This window comes from Oryctolagus cuniculus, chromosome 5 (assembly GCF_964237555.1).
Source record: "Oryctolagus cuniculus chromosome 5, mOryCun1.1, whole genome shotgun sequence".
Taxonomy (NCBI): domain Eukaryota; kingdom Metazoa; phylum Chordata; class Mammalia; order Lagomorpha; family Leporidae; genus Oryctolagus; species Oryctolagus cuniculus.
Window position 1 is genome coordinate 133,193,470 of NC_091436.1, and position 18,131 is coordinate 133,211,600.

At 56.6% G+C, this 18,131-nt stretch overlaps 1 protein-coding gene across 1 annotated transcript in view; it reads right to left on the minus strand.

Moving 5' to 3' along the window:
• Window positions 1–18,131, minus strand: part of PNPLA1 (patatin like phospholipase domain containing 1) — a 44,164-nt gene that overhangs the window by 10,564 nt on the left and 15,469 nt on the right. The window contains 4 exon segments of the mRNA XM_008262834.4: window positions 3,644–3,704; window positions 4,456–4,665; window positions 5,438–5,503; window positions 6,797–7,029. Of these exon segments, the coding sequence (XP_008261056.2) occupies window positions 3,644–3,704; window positions 4,456–4,665; window positions 5,438–5,503; window positions 6,797–7,029 (570 nt within the window).

Here is an 18,131-nt window from a genome sequence, read left to right on the forward strand (position 1 = left end):
CACATGCGCCTACATGGACCTAAGTCATGAGTGCCCTCGACAGCTTTACCGGGTCATAGCCCGAGTCCGGAGGCAGCCTGGTGTGGCCCTGCACAGGTGTGCGGCTACATGAGCAGCGGCTGCTCCCGCAGCGGGATGAAAGTGCAAAGGCATGGACGAGTTCTGTACGAAACAGCCTGGACCAGCCTCAGCATAGCTACATGGACTCGGAGACCAGATAGCCAAAGAGTCTGTACCTTTAAGAGTCTACTTAATGGGGCTGGTGCTGTGGCTTGGTGAGTTAAAGGCCTGGCCTGAAGCACCGGCATCCTATATGGGTGCTGGTTCGAGTCCCAGCTGCTCCACTTCCAACCCAGCTCCCTGCTAATGTGCCTGGGAAAGCAGTAGAAGATGGCCAAGTCCTTGGGCCCCTGCACCCCTGTGGGAGACCCAGAAGAAGCTGCTGGCTCCTGGCTTCAGATCGGCTCATTTGGGGAGTGAACCAGCTGATGGAAGACCTCACACTCTCTCTGTCTCCACCTCTCTCTGTAACTCTGTCTTTCAAATTAATAAAAATAAACCTTAAAAAAAATGAGGGAAATAATCCTTGCTACAAAAAAGTCTACTTAGCGAAAACTCTAGATAATGTAAATTAATTTATAAGGACAAAGGGGAGCAGGTCCGGGTTGCCTGGGAACAGGGGACAAGGGGAGGTGGGAGGGGGCGACAGGCTGTCTGCCCAGGGCAGAGGGCGGGAGGCAGGGAAGGCAGGCGTGGGCTGGGCACACCTGCTGTCAGAAGGATGCGTTAGCTGCTCGGAGCTGCAGCCTCCCCCAGCGCCCTGGCTCCCAGAGCAGCAGCATGGGGAATGTGGGACTTTCAGGCACCTCTGCATGCCCTTCCCGCTGCCAGGGGCGGCCGGGCGGGCAGGAGTAGTGAGGTGCAGGAGATCCCTTCGGGAGGGAGACCTCTCGGGGTGGGGCTTCCTGCTCCTGTCTGGTGCCGGGAGAAAAACTCCATCCATCAAGCCCCAAGTGTCTGCGTGGTAGGGGTGAGGGCAGTGCAGGAGAGAAAGGACCAAACAGCGGGAGTAGCTGCCACCACGAGGCTTGGAGCATAGGGCAGCCACCCACGCCGCCGTGCCGTGTGCTGTGGGGGAGGGGGAGAGGGCTCTGGCTGCGCCGCCCCCTGCTGGGATGAGTGACCTTTTAACCCCACTCTGTACCTCTCCCCAGGACCTGCCCCAAGAGAAAAATGTTCCAGAGGAGAGCCAAGGGATACAGGGGAGACAGTGTAGAGGGGCCTCCCTCCACACCCCTAGTTGTAGAGGGCCCTCCCGGGCCAGGGAATGGACGTCCGCCCCCAAGACCCAAGTCTCAGGTCAGGGGGTCCTGCAGAGCCCACCCCACCCGTGAGGAGGAAGGGGGGCTTCCCAGTGATGGAACAAAGACAAGAGCCTCAGCCACTCTTGCTCGTTGCCCAGAAGAGATAAACATTGGAATGTATGTCTTGCCCTTGACTCTCAGTTGGGTCCCCACACCCTATTGCCTTCCTACCCCGCCCCCACGGCCACCTGAAAGACCAGTTCCAGGAATTCCCCTCCGCCTGCTGTCCCCTACCCCCACCCCCAGCCCTAGCCCTCCTAAGATATAAAAAGGCCCAGTCCCTGGGCTCAGGGCCTTCCTTCTGCCACGCACTCCATCAGCGTGCACTCGGGCAGTTGGTCACCCACCTCTACGGATTTATTTCCTCTGAATAAATTCAGCCTGGCTGTAAATTCATACACTGCCTCCTCTCTATTCTGCACCTCTTTTCCTAACATGTACAGAGCCCCGTGCGAGGAGGCACCAATCTGCAACTCTTTTCCTAACACCCAGCCAATGGCCAAAAGGACCCCGTTCCTAGTGCTCCACTCAGGGGGTCCGCCTGCTAGACACTTGGGGCTGGGTTCCTACAGCTTCCACCCCTGCGGCTGTGGGGGATGGGGGGAGATTCCAGCGTTGGGGTTGGGAGGGCTCTGTCTTGCCCACAGGTGCGTGCTGGGGTTGGAGGGGTGGTGGGCTAGGCGCAGCAGGCTGGCACTCCCCAGAAGGCCACCGTTTGCTAGCGCGTTGCACCAAGGCTTTGCGCTTTAATCTTCATCAGGAAGCAGTGAGGCAGGTGCACGTTAAGCCCCTTCTACGGATCAGGAAATGGAGGCGCCAGCAGGTTAATTTCCTGCCCGAGCTCACAGGGTTAGTCAGTGTTAGGAGCCAGTCCTTATTTTAATCACTAGGAAGCCAGAGCTCAGAGAGGTGAAGTGACTTCCCCAAGGTCACACAGCTCAGGGAGGTGGGGAGCCTGGGAGAAAGGGCCTGGAGAAAAGTCAAGGGGTGGGGACCTGGGAGCTGGGGGAAGCAGGAAGTGATTTTGAAGTCATGTGTGAACCTGTGCTAGGGAGAGAATCTCACTCCACTCCTACCCTCGCCCCCAAAGTGGCTGCTAACGCTGCGAGCACCAAGCAGTCACCCCAGCCTCACTCAGGTGAGCAACCCCCGGAAACGCAAAGCAGCGGGCAGGCTGGGATTGATGGGCGGCCGCGATGGAACACTGCAGAGCTGCCAGGAAGGGCACCCATGCGTGTGGCCGCGTGGGAAACAGTGTGCCACGTAACCTCAGCCAAACATCCGCCGCCCCGGCAGTCCTACGGAATTCAAATTCTAAATATGGAAAATGGATTTTTTTCATTTCTTCTAACCAAGCTGTGGCCCTGGCCTCCGTGGCCCTGGCCTCTGTGGCCCAGAGCACGTGACAAGTGCCACCAAAGCCCTCCCTCTCTCCTCCCCTGCCATGGGGCACAGAGGGGACGCCAGGCAACGCCCACCTGCTGACCTAGCACTGGGCAAGGAGCCCCCTTCTCTAGCTGGCTGAATTGTATGTCACTCAAAGTCTTATGCAAATACAAACTAATCACATATTGTTCTACATCAATAACACGGTCTTATTAGAGAGAGACTACAATGGAAGAGAATGGGATGACACAGAATGGACTTCACCAGGGGGCTCTGAACTAGGTACTTTCCTCAACATGGCTTCAAATACAGATATGGCCGGCGTCGTGGCTCACTAGGCTAATCCTCCGCCTTGCGGCGCCAGCAAACCAGGTTCTAGTCCCAGTGGGGGTACCAGATTCTGTCCCAGTTGCCCCTCTTCCAGGCCAGCTCTCTGCTGTGGCCAGGGAGTGCAGTGGAGGATGGCCCAGGTGCTTGGGCCCTGCACCCCATGGGAGACCAGGATAAGTACCTGGCTCCTGCCTTCGGATCAGCGCGTTGTGCCAGCCACAGGGCGCCTGCCGCAGTGGCCATTGGAGGGTGAACCAACGGCAAAAGGAAGACCTTTCTCTCTGTCTCTCTCTCTCTCACTGTCCACTCTGCCTGTCAAAAACAAAAAACAAAAAACACAGATATGTGCATGGCGATGCCCTGCACGCCGGCCCACCTCCAAAAGGCCCCCTCTCCACGGGCATCCTAATTTCTGCCCTCCGCGGCCTACCTGAGACAATGCAGGCTGCCAGGTGCCCACCCCATGTCCAGCTCTCCAGGTGGCAAATCTGGGGGGCAGCCGCCCAACACTGGGCCCTTCCACTTCCTGCCCTCCCCCTCCCAGGGTCCCCACGGGTACTCACTCAGCCGCCTCAGGTATAAAACCGCATCGTCGTACCCTCGGTAGTAGTAGTCGTGCAGGATCTGGGCGTAGGGAACACAGGGAAAGTTTAACCGAGAGGAACAGGCCCCTCCCCACCGGGGCAGCACTTTTCATTGCCCTTGAACTCTGATGAGGCTCTCCCAACCCACGCAGTGTCCCAGCCCTCGCTATCTGCTCAGACGGGCTGGGGACCGTTTCTGCTTCCACGTCCCAGGAAGGCTGCGTTAGCGTGTGACGTCACTCACGGTGATCACCACCGTGGGAGGGTGAGATGTTTATGGTGGAACCAGAGAAGGCACATTTGGACCAAACAAGTAGCAGTTTGGAGTCTGGGTTCAAATCCTAGTGCTGCCACCTACTGGTTGTAACCTCTCAGCGCCTCAACATCATCTGTAAAATGGGCATAGTCACAGGGTGTATGGCAGTGGCAGCTGCTGGATCACATGAGATATTGCCCGTGGAAGGGGCCAGTGGAAGGGGCACGTAAAAGGGCCAGAGAATAAATATTTGGGGCTTTGCTGGCCACATGTAGCCTCTGCCCCCGCCCCCCCCCTTTTTAACAACTGTTTAAAAATGGAAAACCCACTGTTAGCTCCAGGCTGTACAAAACCAAGCCACAAGCTGGGTTCAGTCCCTGGGCCGCGGCCTGGTGCATCGGCTGTCAGAGCCGAGGCATTCCGCCAGCAAACCATTTTAAGACGCTGGGGGAGCCGGAGCAGGGAGGGCCGGGTGAGGGGAGGGGCATGGAAGGAGCTCGGCCCCGCCCCCCGCCCGCGCCCCTCCCACTCTCACCACCAGGTCCGGTGGGAAGAGTGCGTGGGTCATCCGGGCGAGGTTCTCCAGGGAGAACTGGAAGGAGTAGTTGAACAGGCGGAAGTCGTTGAAGATGGCGGGGCAGTCGCGGGGACAGATGTCCTGCTGCCCACTGAAGGTGGAGATGGTGATGGAGTCCGTCCAGAAGGAGCAGGGCTGCATGTCGGTGAAGCCGCCGTCGATGTACCTCTGTGGGCGGAGCGAGGCGTGTCTGCTGAGGCCCCGGAGAGCCTGCGAGTGTGAGCCCGAGGCCCTCCCTGCTCTGTCCTCACTCTGCCCCCTCAGCCAGGTCATGGTGCCCAGACGGGGACCCTCAGGCCCTGGGGTGGGGGTGAGGGGCCGCCCCAGGTACGGCAGAAGATGGTGCCCAGGCCCCTGCTCAGCCGCCACGGACCCAGCTCATGCGCAATAGGGGCTCTTCCACCCAAATCCTCCTCCTGGAGCTTATCTTCTCTAGGTAGACAAGAGGAGGGGCATGGGCTGGGCAGCCGGGCTCAGAGAGTGGCCTGGGGACCAGCACATGCGGATCCTTCCCCACGCCGGGGTGGGGGGTGGGCTGGCGGCCTGGAATCACAGATACCCCGGGATCCACTGGCTCAGGTCTGCATTACTGCACCAGACCCCCAGGAGTTCAAGGGCACAGGAATGTTTGGGTGGCGCTGGTCTAAGCCCAGGGTTCGTGTTCTGCTCTTGGTGTCCAGTCTGAAAAACCTTGTGCGCTTGTGCAGCCTTGATTCCCAGGCTCAGTAATGGGTTCAGAGAGAAGCCCACTCCCCCACCGTGCCGGGGTGGGGAGGGGCATTCATTCAACAGCCCCGGAAGTCTACCCACAGTGGGAATTCTGAGTAGACAAGCATGCAACTTTCCAACCCAAGACCCTCCCCTCCACTGTCCGGGATGTGGGTCCTGGGGATCCCCAGGTGGTCCTGGTTCCGGCTTGTCCTCCTCCCCCAGCACTCACCACACCGCGGTAAGTCGGGGGGATGAAGCCGCAGTACACGGGGACAAAGCAGCTGCAGTACAAGGCCTGTGGGAGACAGAGCAAGACTGAGACTGCCGGCCCCAAGCCCAGCCACCAGCCCAGGCCTTCACCCCGGAAGCAGTGTCCCAAGTCCAGTTTGGGAGCTGGCCCTAACTAGGTGGGTGCTTGGTAACTGCACGGTTCATCTGGGTCTGATGCCCCAGCTTTGAGGAGAGACAGGGCCTCAGTATCCCACGGTCCCTTCAGACCCCTAATTTCTGCAAATCCAGAGTGATCCAGCAACCATTCTTGGGATCTGTCCTGGGCAGGCTCTGGACATGAAGGAGGGGTGAGATGCAGTGGGTGTCAGTACAGAGGGTGGCAGGTGCTTTGGAGGTGCAGGAGAGCATGGGCATTGTGACCCCAAAGGAGGGTGCAGGGCAGCAGGGCGGGCAGTGATTCAGGAGGTCCTGGGGCAGGAGTCAGGCAGAGGAAGTAGGATGGGAAGGGGGGAGGGGACCCTGGCCGAGGGCACAGCAGGTGCGGACGGCCTGGGTCCAGTTTGGGTAGCGTTTGCTGTGGCTGCCCTGATGGGAGGGAGAGGTGTGGGGAGAGAACATTGCAGCAGTGGAAGTGGAATGGCAACATGGGGTGGGCGGGAGGAGGTGGATGGTGAAGAACTGGGAGCTAATAAACCGAGGAGGGCAGGAGGTGGGAGGAGAGGAAGGGTCCCTGAGCGCATGTCCGCAGCCTGCTCAGGCCCATGCAGGGGCTGTGAGGATGGGACGAGGCCCTGTTTGGGGGTGGGGAGGAGACTGGAAGCAGGGATGGAGGCCATGCAGCTTAATCAGACCCACTCTGGCAGTGACAGTGACCCGTGGCTCAAGCTTCCAGCTGTGCACAGACTGGCTGGGCGGGATCATCCAGGCCTTTGTCAGGGCCGGAGGGGGGGGGGACCCTCTCCCCTCACCCCGCCACAGACTGGGAGTAATTCAGGGCCAGGGAGGGGGTGGGGAGCAGCCACTGCTGCCCAGGCTTGGAGGCTCTCCAGGAGCTGTGGGACCCCTGTGAGCAGCCCCGGGCCCCTGAGAAGCTCCAGGACTGGTCCAGAGGCCAGCAAGACGGAGTGGAGGGAGGGGCTGAAGTGTGAGGATGGCGGCCACCTCTGACTCCTCCCGAGTTTCTGCAACCCCTCCTGGTCTACTCTGCACCCAGCACAGGGAGACTGTGGGCACGAAGCAGGCTGAGGGGCAACCTGGGGCCCATCCGGGAGCTGTGGAGACACAGCAGGGGCAGCCCCCAAGCCCCGCTGCCAGCCTGCACCCCTGGCCCCTGCCCACCCCAGCCCAGCCCCCTCACCTCGATGAGCTCCTCCTTGGACGTGTACTCCGAGACGACCACGCTCTCTCCGTCCGTGAAGCGGGTGAGGCTCACGTGCAGCCTCCCGGTGGCCGCCTTGTAGGAGTCCTCGGGCAGCACGCGGTACAGGAACTGCCTCATCATCTGCACCATCTTGCAGGACGGGGACAGCGGCCCCAGGAAGGACTTCTTCACCTCGGCCACGCCCACATTGAGGACTCGGAGGTACTCATCTGCAGAGCAGACAGAGGGCAGGGGTGTCGGCGCCACCAGGGCGACGGTGACTGCCACCTCACTCAGCACCCGCCCCCGAGGAGAGCAGGGTACCGACGCAGGAAGTCACCGGCTCAGAGGACCCTGCCGGGCGATGGCACAGCTGGCCCCGGGTGTCCAGACTCCCTGGCCGCCAGTGGACACAGGATACGGTCATTTTCCCAACCCTACTTCCCATGGCCGTGCCTGGAGGGCCCCCACCCCCAGAGCACATTCTCCCAGGGTCTCCCAGAGACTCCTGCCACACACGGAAGCAGCTGCGGGTTTGTACCAAGAGTCGGGGCCCGCGGAGGGGTGCACTGGCTGCGAGGCTTAGGAGGAGCTGAACCTTGACCCGGAGCCATTGCATCATTTTTCCTTTATGGCCCCGGTGTCGGCCCAAGAGGAAGGTGACCTTGGCATCCGGAGCATGTCAGGGCTCACAGGTGCCAGAGCCTTGGCGGGCAGATGAGCAGCTCAGGGAGGGGGCAGAGCAGGGCATAACGCCTAGGCCTTCCCCAAGCCCCCAGCAGCCCACCGGGGAGGTTTGGGCTGTAATCTTAGCAAGAAGAGCTGTCTTGCTTAGTTCTCGCCATGCTGGAAGTGAATGGAGCAGGTGAGATGTAACCTAGGGTGTGTGACCCCAGAACCCACGCTGCTTCTACTATGCTAAGCCAAGAGCTTCTTCCAGAGCTGGGGCCTGAGCCCGCTTCTTGCTGACCATGTGAATTTCTGCCCTACACAAGCCGTCGGGAAAACTCCGGAGTGGAAGTGGCTCTGGAAAGGATGGCTAAATTCTTAGACACGGACGTCGTTGACTGCAAAACATCCTGTGTGGAAGAGCTTTCTTACAGCTGGTGTCGTGGAGCCATGGGGAAGTTGTGTCATTGGGAGCCGCCGTGGGGAGGAGGGGGTGCGGTTTAAACAAGCAGAGGGTGGACAGGTGCCCGGCCCCGGGTTTATTAAAGGGATTCTGCATGGGTGGTTGGGACTAGCATGCCCTCCCATCTCTGAGGTTCTGGGATTCTCACAGCGCCTTGCTGCGTATCTGGGAAGAGATCCCTGTGTGCCTTACTCTCCCTTTCAAAACAGCCACCGAGGCCATCCTCACGCCATGTGATTTGCCCCAAAATCGCACACCAGCAAGCTGGTGTGGAATACTCTCTTCCTCTCATTTTTACAGTTCACAGATGATTCTACACTGGTCCTGGTCGGGCGTGGGGGTGGGGTGGAGACAAGCCATTTCAGGACATTGTACAGATGTGGAAACTCTGGCAGAGAAAAGCCCAGGGCGTCGTCTGACATCAGAGGGCCAGGCAGCCCTTTCTGTGGCTCCAGCCATCACCTTCTTTCCCTGAGGTTTGGACTTGAGCCCGGGGCTGAAGAGGCTGAACGAGCCTGGGTTGCCATGGTGACGGCCTCTTCTCGCCAGCATTCAGGATTGCACCTGCCTCTGAGTAGAGGGGCCCAACCTGACCCTGCTGGCAGGCAGGTGCCTCTGGGAGGCGGGAAGGCCCAGCAGGAAGGCCCTGCAGTTTCAGCAAGGTCAGCTTTCGCATCAGCCCAGGTGTGTAGACAGCGCTTGCCCTCCAGGGAGGGTGGCGGCCAGCCTACTAGCAGGCGCTGAAGCAACCGAGCAATGAATACCAAGGTGTTGGGTCACCAAGGTCCCGCCTGCAAGAGCAGCTGGGAAGAGGAGTTGAACTGGGGCACCGACACGCAGTTTTTGCAATTCTTAACGAGCAGCCTGAGCCTGGCAAAGGGCAGGGGCCTCTCCCCGTGCCTCGAGCCTGAGCCTGAGCCTGGCAAAGGGCAGGGGCCTCTCCCCGTGCCTCGGGCGGGGAGCACAGGATTCAGCCTCCCCGAAGCACCTGCACTTCCACCAGGAGGCCCGTGGGGATGGAGGCACGGACATCTGTTCTTATTACACACGCACATCGTGAAGGAAGTAAGTTTTAAAGATGCAGATAAGCAAAAAGAGAAAAAAACCGGCTTGGATGTCTTCCACCCGAAGGTTATCATTTGATCTTTTTCGACTTTATATATGTATTTTCTTTTTTAGACTTTTTTTTTTTTTATTCTTACTTAGAGGGAATCCTATTTATACAATATGTGTGACTTACTGTTTTCACCTAATGTGTCTTGCACAGTCAATAAATCCCCCTTCACAAGCTAATTTTCAAAGTAGAATTTGAGATTATTGTTAGGGGATATCATTATTTATTAGAGGTCCTCTATAGGGATGGGGCAAAAATTGTGCTTCCTTGCTCGCTTTTTAAAGGAATGCGGCTGTGGAAAGACTCCCTCTAAATTCTTTGCCCATGTCCTTAACTGTTTTTCTTAGAGTGGATTCCTAGAAGCGGGCGTGCCAGGGGCCAAGGCACGCGTACGTAGGATCTGGCGATGCTGCCTTTACGTGTGGCTTTTGTGTATTACTCATTTATGGTTGACTCTCAAGTCTCCAGGGCGGTGATGAGTAACCGGGACAGAGCGGCAGCCACAATCATGGGAATCGTGTGGCCATTCCCACAAGGTGCTCACATCTGCCCTGGAAACGGGCCGTGCTTCCACCAGCATCGTGTGGCCAGGGAAGGAGGAGGCAGGGGATGTCTGACTCCTCCCAGTCTCGGGCCTCGTGCAAAACTCAATCCCTGCTGTCCCGGGGCTGCAGAGCACGGGGTAACATTGTGTCTGCATCTCTGGGTCTCTGTGTGCATCTTTGCATGCAGATTCTGTCTCTCTGAGTCTCTGTCTCTCGCTTCTCATCCTTTCTCTCTCTTTGGCCACCCTCAGGAGAATATTCTGGTTAAACAAGTCGTCATTGGAGGACAGTCGAGCGTCAAGGACAGTAGCTGCTGGGTGTGCGAGGAGGGATAAATCTAGTTCCTTCTTTACGCATCTCTGTTCTCCCAGCACCTTCTCCCATCAAAGGCTTCCTTCCAAGCTGCATGAAGACCGCCAGGTTGTGTGGTACTAGACCCACAGGGACCACCACAAGGTGGAACTCTAAAAAGGCACCACAGGGCCAGCATCGTGGCACAGCACGTAAAGCCACAGCCCACGATGTGACCTCCTACTTAGATGCTGGTTCGAGTCCCAGCTGCTCCACTTCTGACCCAGCTCCCTGCCGATGGCCTGGAAAAGCAGTGGAGGATGGCTCAAGCGCTTGGGCCCCTGCACCCATGTGGGAGACCTGGAAGGAGATCCTGGCTCCTGGCTTCGACCTGGCCCAGCCTTAGCCATTGTGGCCATCTGGGGAGTGAACCAGTGGTTAGACAATCTCTCTCTCCGTCTCTCCCTCTCTCTGTAATTCTGACTTTAGGATAAATAAAAACTTTAAAAAAAAAATTGCACCACAGGCTCAAAGTGTCGTGTGCCTCAGGGAGGCTCTCTGGTGGCCAGGTTTTGGTCCCCTCCTCCGCTCTCGCTGCGCTTTGCCCACAGAAGGGTCTTCAGAGAACTCCCCTGTAGGAGATGGACCACCCTCCCCACCTCCACCAAGCCTCTCCAGCACTTAGTGGGAGCGCTCAGTGTTTGCTCTGTGTGTGAGCAAAGGAAAATAAAAACCCGAGAAAGACAGAGGTGCCCCTGGATGGATAGGTAAGCAGGTTATATATGTGGATTACCCTGGCTAACTGACCACGTTTTATGAGCCTATTGTGCCAAGAACCTGAGCAGCAACCTCAGTGAATAGGATGCCGGGGCTGAGACTTTGAAGGGCATTTGGAAGTCGCCTCTCTGCTTAAGCTACTCAGAGAAAGTTTCATCTGTGGTTGTGTCCGTTGCAGAGCCGGGTTCAAATCCCAGCTGTACCGCATGCTATCTGGATCATCAAGGGCTGACTCCATGACCTTTGTTAGCTTTTATTATTCCACCTGTAGAAAAGGGGAAAAGAGGGGCCAGCACTATGGTGTAGTGGGTAAAGCCGCCACCTGCAGCGCCAGCATCCCATATGGGCACCGGTTCGAGTCTCAGCTGCTCCACTTCCAATCTAGCTCTCTGCTGTGGCCTGGGAAAGCAGTAGAAGATGGACCAAGTCCTGGGGCCCCTGCACCTGCATGGGAGACCAGAAGAAGCTCCTGTATCCCAGCTTCTGATTGGTGCAGCTCCAGCCATTGAGGCCAACTGGGGAGTGAACCAGTGGATAGAAGACCTCTCTCTCTGCCTCTCCTTCTCTCTACTGTGTAACTCTGACTTTCAGATAAATAAATAAATCTTAAAAATAAAAAAGAAAGAAAGGGGAAAAGAGCATCCACCTTGCTGTGTCGTCATGAGGCAGACAGTTTCAGAAACGCCTGCGTATAACAAGCGCCCAACCTCGGTTTTGCCAGCAGTGCCCTATGTGACCAGGGGTGGGCTTCCTCATCTGAACAGGGCACATGGTCCCTGCCCGCCTTCTGACCGAGATGTGGGCTCACAGGTGCGTGCAAAGGGGCAGGGCCTGTGTGGGAGGGCGCCCCCAGGCTGCAGTGCTGATCTGTTTGGCCCCACGCTGCCTCTCCTGTCAACAGGCTCTGGAGGAGAGAGGGAGCTGGCAGAACCCTGAAGGAGAGGGAGGAGGAAAGGGAGATGCGCTTATCTCATTTGTTTAAATGCGCATGTTCCCCCATTCGGAGGGAGGCAAGCGTGGTCTCTGTCCTATTCCTGCCTTCGTCCCTAGCGTTCAGTATGGAGCCTGGAACACATAGGCTTGTGATAAACACGAATGCATGCGTGAATAATGAACACACCGAGGAACTGCAGACATCGAGGGGGACACGGAGGCTCAGGGAGAGGAGCAGCCAGGTGAAAACAGCAGCTCTCTCCACCAACCCCCCCCCCCCCACGGCCTCCTGCTACGTGAGAAGTCCTAGAAAGATGGGCCCTTGGAGGCTGACAGTTTAAGCTGCTGGGATCCAGCATGGAATTAGGTCCGCTGCCGTGTGGGATGGATCTGTCACCAGGGATGTGATGGCCCGGTCTCCCACCGACTGGTAGCCTAGCAACAGCCTCCAGCTCCTCCAATCACCACACAGCACCACCACGGGCGGCCCTGCTTCGGGAACTCCGGGCGCAGCAGCTCCTGGGGGTAGTGGAGGGGCGGGGCACCGGGGCTGGGGAGCTCAGCATTCCCAGGAAAGCCCTGGCAACTCTGGGAATCCCTGCATGGAGCACGTGGGAGCCTGCCGCTCCTGCCTGGCCCCAGGTTGCAGGCTGCATCCTAGGCTGCGCTTTCCCGTGGGTATATCTTGACAACCCAGCCCCACCATAATAATAATGGTGATTAATATTATTATCATGACAACAGTGGCTTCCTCAAGAAAGTCTTTCCTATCTATAATCTCAGTTTATCCTCACAGTGGCAGCAAGCCCCTGAGGGGGCAGTGACCCCCGATTTAGTCATTTTATTTGTGTGCCCCATGCCACAGCGCCATTGGCTGGACGCTACAGTGTTGTCACTGGAAGATCCACAGAGGCCCTCTGGGGCTCTCGTTTATTGGAAAGGCAGAGTGAGAGGGAGACAGAGAGATCTTCCACCTTCTGGCTCACTCCCCAAGTGGCCGCAGCAGCTGGGGCTGGGCCAGGTTGAAGCCAGGGACCTGGAGATCCATCAGGGTTTCCCACGCTGGCGAAGGGACCCAAGCACTTGGGTCATCTCCCACTGCTTTCCCAGGTGCATTAGCAGGGAGCTGGATTGGAAGTGGAACAGCCAGGACCCAAAGCAGTGCCCATGTGGGATGCCAGCATGGCAGGCAGCAGCTTCACGCACTGCACCACAATGCTGGCCGCAGAAGGAATCTTAAATGGAAACCTAGTCTATGACACAGCTAAGAGCATGGCTGTTCCGAGGTAAAGCCAGGTGGGGGCCCATTGCCTCCCTCTAGCTTAGGAAGGAGCCCCTCAGCTCACCACCCTAAAGCTGCTGGGGTTGTGGGAGGCTAGGTCAGAGACAGCAGCCCAGACAGACACTTGCCTGGGGAAAAGGGCAGGCTCAGGCACAGTGGCCCGCAGACCGCTGGGCTGGGAGTGAAAGCAGGCTGGGGTGTAGCACAGGCCACACGGTCCGCGGGGGCAGAACCCGAGCGTGCCGCACCTCCACCACCACCACACGTCTGCTCCGGTCTGAATGCACTCCTGGCTTTAGCCAACAGCAAGAAACCCTGACCTAGTTTGCACTTCAAACCAAACCAAATGGTAATTTTTGATGGAGAGTAACCAGGCTACACACACCTCCTCTAACCCCAAGAGTTCACTGCAGACTCAGGCTTAAAAGACTGGGTTGTAGGATCCGAGTTGCTGTGGGAACACAAGTGCTCCTGCCCACTCATCGCCAGAGCTGACAAGCCACCCCCCCCCCCCACATCAGGCCCAGGCCCCCAGAGCCCAGCCCCTACCTGCCCTGTGTGCCCTGTGTGCCTCTCCCCCAGAGCCCTGTACTGATCACCCTGACATAAAACAAGCAGAGGCAGTGTGTCTAGAAAGTTCTTTGAAAACTCACAATGTCCACAGAGCCACTGCTCCGGCTCTTGCCCCTCTGTTTCCTTTGGAGGGCCCAGAAGGTTCTTTTGCGATCCTGCTTCAAGGCCACGGGCAATGCCACCCCCCTAGCCTCTCCCTGTGCAGCAAGGGGACCCTAGGGTCAGGCTGCAGCAAAGAACCAGCCACCCCAAGGCCTGGGAGTTGTGGTGGGGGGGCTCCAGGCGAACCCCAGCTGACAAGGAGACAAGGTTGTCGGGCAGCAGCTCCTCCCTGGGGACCCGCTCTAATTAGGGCACACTGCGTGTCCAGCCAGACCTGCCCCTCTATCGAAGACCGAGGCTCCGGCCCGCCGCTGTCTGAGGCTTCAGTCGGTTATACCTGTTACAGAGGCCTCTGTCTGTCACGGGCAGCTCCAGGGCCCCGTGACAGCCCTGGGAGCTGGGCCCGCCCCAGCTGTCTCCTGCCCCTAACAGTCATGACGGCTCTGCACCTGCCTGGTGCCTCCCTGTCTTGCAGGTTCAACCCCACAGACTGAGGCACTGAGGCCTGCTCAGTCACTAGTCCAAGGTCCACAGCAGAGGCAGCTCCAAGCCCCAGGACGCCCAAGCCAGTCTGCTTCCAGGGACACACCCCTGGTCTCGGGCGACAGGGCAGGGTCAGTTGGCTCCTCCCCGCTCCCTCCTGAGGGCTCAGTTACCCCTGGGAGACGCCAGCAGACCCAAATCATCTCCAGATGGAGCCTCCCCTGTCCCCCAGGCCTTGCTCCAGTCAGGCCAGTCCCGTCTTGGCCCATAAATGCATCCTGAAAACTTCTGCCTCCCCTCCTCTATTTTTATGTATTTATTAATTTTGCCACCTTTCCAGACCTTATCCTAAAGCCTAGTATAAGAGCTGCCTCCTCCAGGAAGCCAGACCTGCTCACCCTGCTCTTAGGTCACCCCAGCCCCTGAATAACTGCCTGTGACACTGGCTCATGAGTTACCCAGGCTGCCCCAAGCCAACTGCCTGCCTCTGCTTGATGCGCACCTTCAGGACAGGGCCCCAGATGCTGCTCAACCTATGATGGGGTCAACTTCCTATAGACCCATTGAAAGTTGAAAATATTCAAAGTCAAAAATCAGGTAAAGCCGCTGCATGCAATGCCAGCATCCCATATGGGTGCCGATTCAAGTCCTGGCTGCTCCACTTCCAATCCAGCTCTCTGCTACGGCCTGGGAAAGCAGTAGAGGAAGGCCCAAGTCCTTGGGCCCCTGCACCTGCATGGGAGACCCAGAAGAAGCTCCTGGCTCCTGCCTCCAATCAGCGCAGCTCTGCCCATTGCAGCCAACTGGGGAGTGAACCAGTGGATGGAAGACCTCTCTTTCTCTCTGCCTCTCCTTCTCTCTCTGTGTAACTCTGACTTTCAGATAAATTAATAAATCTTTTAAAAACGCATTAAACCATTCCCCTAACCTGGTGCACATCATATCTTACTTACAGCCTACGTTACATGTGCTCAGAACACTTACATTAAGACTATGGAGGGGCAAAATCACCTGACACAAAGCGAATTTTATAATAACGTGTTGAATACCTCAGGTAATTTATGGAGTATTGTGCTGAAAGTGAAAAACCAAATGGCAGTGCTTCTGTAGCACTGTGAAGTGGGAAAACGCTAACTCGGAGACCTTATGCATGAAAAATACATCCTCCCCGCCCCGCTATTGCCTATCCCAGTGTCGAATGCTGAGAAGCTATTTAAGAATGCATAAATGAGCCATTTCATCCTCCCAAAGCCAAGACTATTTCCATCTTGTTTTCCAGCACGTAACTTAGCACCTGTAGGGACTTGATAAATTTTTAAATAAGCCAACAAGGAATGAATGGAGAGAAGGAATAACCTGAAGCTGGGACCAAGGAGGACCCTCCACTCTGCTGGGCTGGTGGGAGTCTTTCTAATAGGGAACGTGGGATTCTTCCATGGCCCAGCCACACTTGAGTCTGGTGGGCAAACCGCAGGGCAGTTTGCTGCCTCCGCCCTTTCTCTTGCGCTTGCCCCGCGTGGATGTCCTGAGCTCCCGGGCTGGGACTGAGCCGAAAGCTTCCCTGCGTGGTGGTTTCACAAGGGTGGTTGGGGGTCCCCGCAGGGTGCAGAGGGGCACTCTCGGAGAGCACTGGGAGCCACATGTGGCTGCACTTTGCGAGCTTTCCTTATAGAATCAGGAACAGGGCTCAACTGTCTCTCCTGAACTTAATTCCAAAGTGAAGCAAAGAAACAAAGCTTAAACATGGGTCCACCAAATGCAGTGTGGGCACCTGAGTTGGATTCTGAGGCAGAGAAAGGACATTAGAAAGATGGATGAGTTCCCCAGCGCTGTGGCGTAGCGGGTAAAGCCACTGCCTACAATGCTGGCATCCCCTCTCCGTGCAGGTTTGGATCTCGGCTGCTCGTCTTCCCATCCAGCTCCCTGCTAGTGGCCTGGGAAAGCAGTGGAGGATGGCCCAAGTGTTTGGCCTCTGCACCCACATGGGAGACCTAGAAGAAGCTCCCGGCTTCAGCCTGGCTCAGCCCTGGCTGTCACGGCCATCTGGGGAGTGAATTAGTGGATGGAAGACCTCTCTAAAGGTCTTTCAAATAAGTAAATAAATATGTCTTCTTTTTTAAAAACAAAACAAAACAAAAAGACAAACAGGTGAATTCTAATTATGTCTGAATTAATTCACAGTGATGGAGCCATGCCGACGTTTCAGCGTTGGTCTTGTCAGTGTTAGCCTCAGGGGAAACCTGGTGCAGGAAGTACAGAAGTGACTGTATCCACTGAGCCACTTTCCTGTAAAGCTCACGTCACTCCAAAGTTAGAAGCTTGCTGTTAAATGAAAACACAGATGAGGCAAGGCATTTAGGACCTAGGAGGGGCTCTGTGAACCCCTGCTGGTGCTAGGGGGATGGATTAGTGCACGTCACCTACACCTACGTGAGCTGTTTGGCAAAGAGACTTTCCTCCCTAGGAACCAGCACATCTGGGCTTTATCAGTGCTCCTTCACCTAAATGTCCAAAGGAGGAGGATGTGTTTAGCCTAGACTTTAACTGCCTGTGTTCCCCACTGGAGCACCTGGGTTTGATTCCTGGTTCCTGACACCTGCTTCCTAACAGTGCAGACCCTGGGAGGCAGTGGTGACGGCTCAAGCAGTTGGGTTCCTGCCACTCCTGTGGGAGACCTGGATTGAGTTCCTGGCTCCCAGCTTCCGTCCAGCCCAGACCCTTAAATATTTTAAGCCCAAAGGATTATTCTGGGAAATAAATCTTTATCCACTTGCTGGAGAAGTTTAAGCATGTACAACACAAGTTCCATTGAGAAAGTAGAATGGCAGGGAGCCCAACATGGTAGCGTGGGTTACAACGACCACACGGTGACACCACTGCGACAGCATTTTATAAAGAGTTCTTCTTTGCATTTGCCAAGCCATTTGATCTCACTGTGCTAATCAATGTGCGATTGCTTGGCCTGTGGAGTGTCGGGAGAGAGCCTTTGTGCTTCTTGCAAAGCAACTATTGAAATCACAAGCATAGAAATATAGAGAAATCCCAGTCCTGGCTGTGTGATATGAACCGGGGGAAATTATCCGCTCTCTCTAAATCCCTGTCTCCTCATCTGTAAAATGACTATAAATATAGTATCCACTTCCTGCGGTTCTGGGTGATTAAAGTAGACGCCGCACAGAAGTAAAGCTCTTTGCCCACACCTGGCACATGGGAGAGCTTGGCCAACAGCTGCAAGCATTATTAGCATTAGAGCCGGGTGTGGATCCAAGCGAAACGCCTTTTCCCCCAAAACACGGCCGCCTCGGGCAGATCAATAGCTCCAGCACTAATTTTTAATAAAGCTATTTTGATTCTGAAAGTGTGCCCAGGAGCCAGGACTGAAACCCAAGTTACATCTGGGTAGCACATACACACATGTGCATACGTGTACACACACACACACACACACACACAGGAGAAAGCAGAGGCTGTCAGTCACGGCTCTAGTGACACAGTGGCCGAGCTGAAGACGAAGCTCTCCAGCTTCTGGAACAGATGCACCAACCAAAACCACGGGGTGAAATATAAAGCAAAAGGATAGGACGTGTTGAATTCACAAGAAAGAAAGGGAAGAAATGAGGGGCGGCCCGGCCGCCAGGGCCAGGGGAAGTCCAGCTGGTGACGTCGTGGTGGCCATGGGGACAGTTATCCAACCAGGAGCCAGGGGAGGCTGGGATGCTTAGCATCAGGACCCCGTGGAGGATGCTGCACCACTGAAAATCCCCATGGCCGTGTCTGCCTGGCACGCTGGGTGGAAAAACCCAGTCTCCCATGCCAAAAAGGAACCCACACCCCAAGTCTGCCTTCCTTGTAGTTTAGAACTTGGGTTACTAACAACCTTTGGAGTCAACTGGAGGCAAGCTGGTGATAACCCTGGGGTGCTGGCCGGGGTCAACCACGCCAGCCCAGAGGGGTGTTCCCACCTCTGGGCTACCAGAGTCCCCGCAGGAAAACCAAGTCCTCTTGCAGATGAGCGCACAGTCACAGCACTGCAAGTGCTCACCAGACCAGGCTGGATTCCCCGGATGCTGGGCGTCTTTGTTGGTTTGTTCTAATAAGTT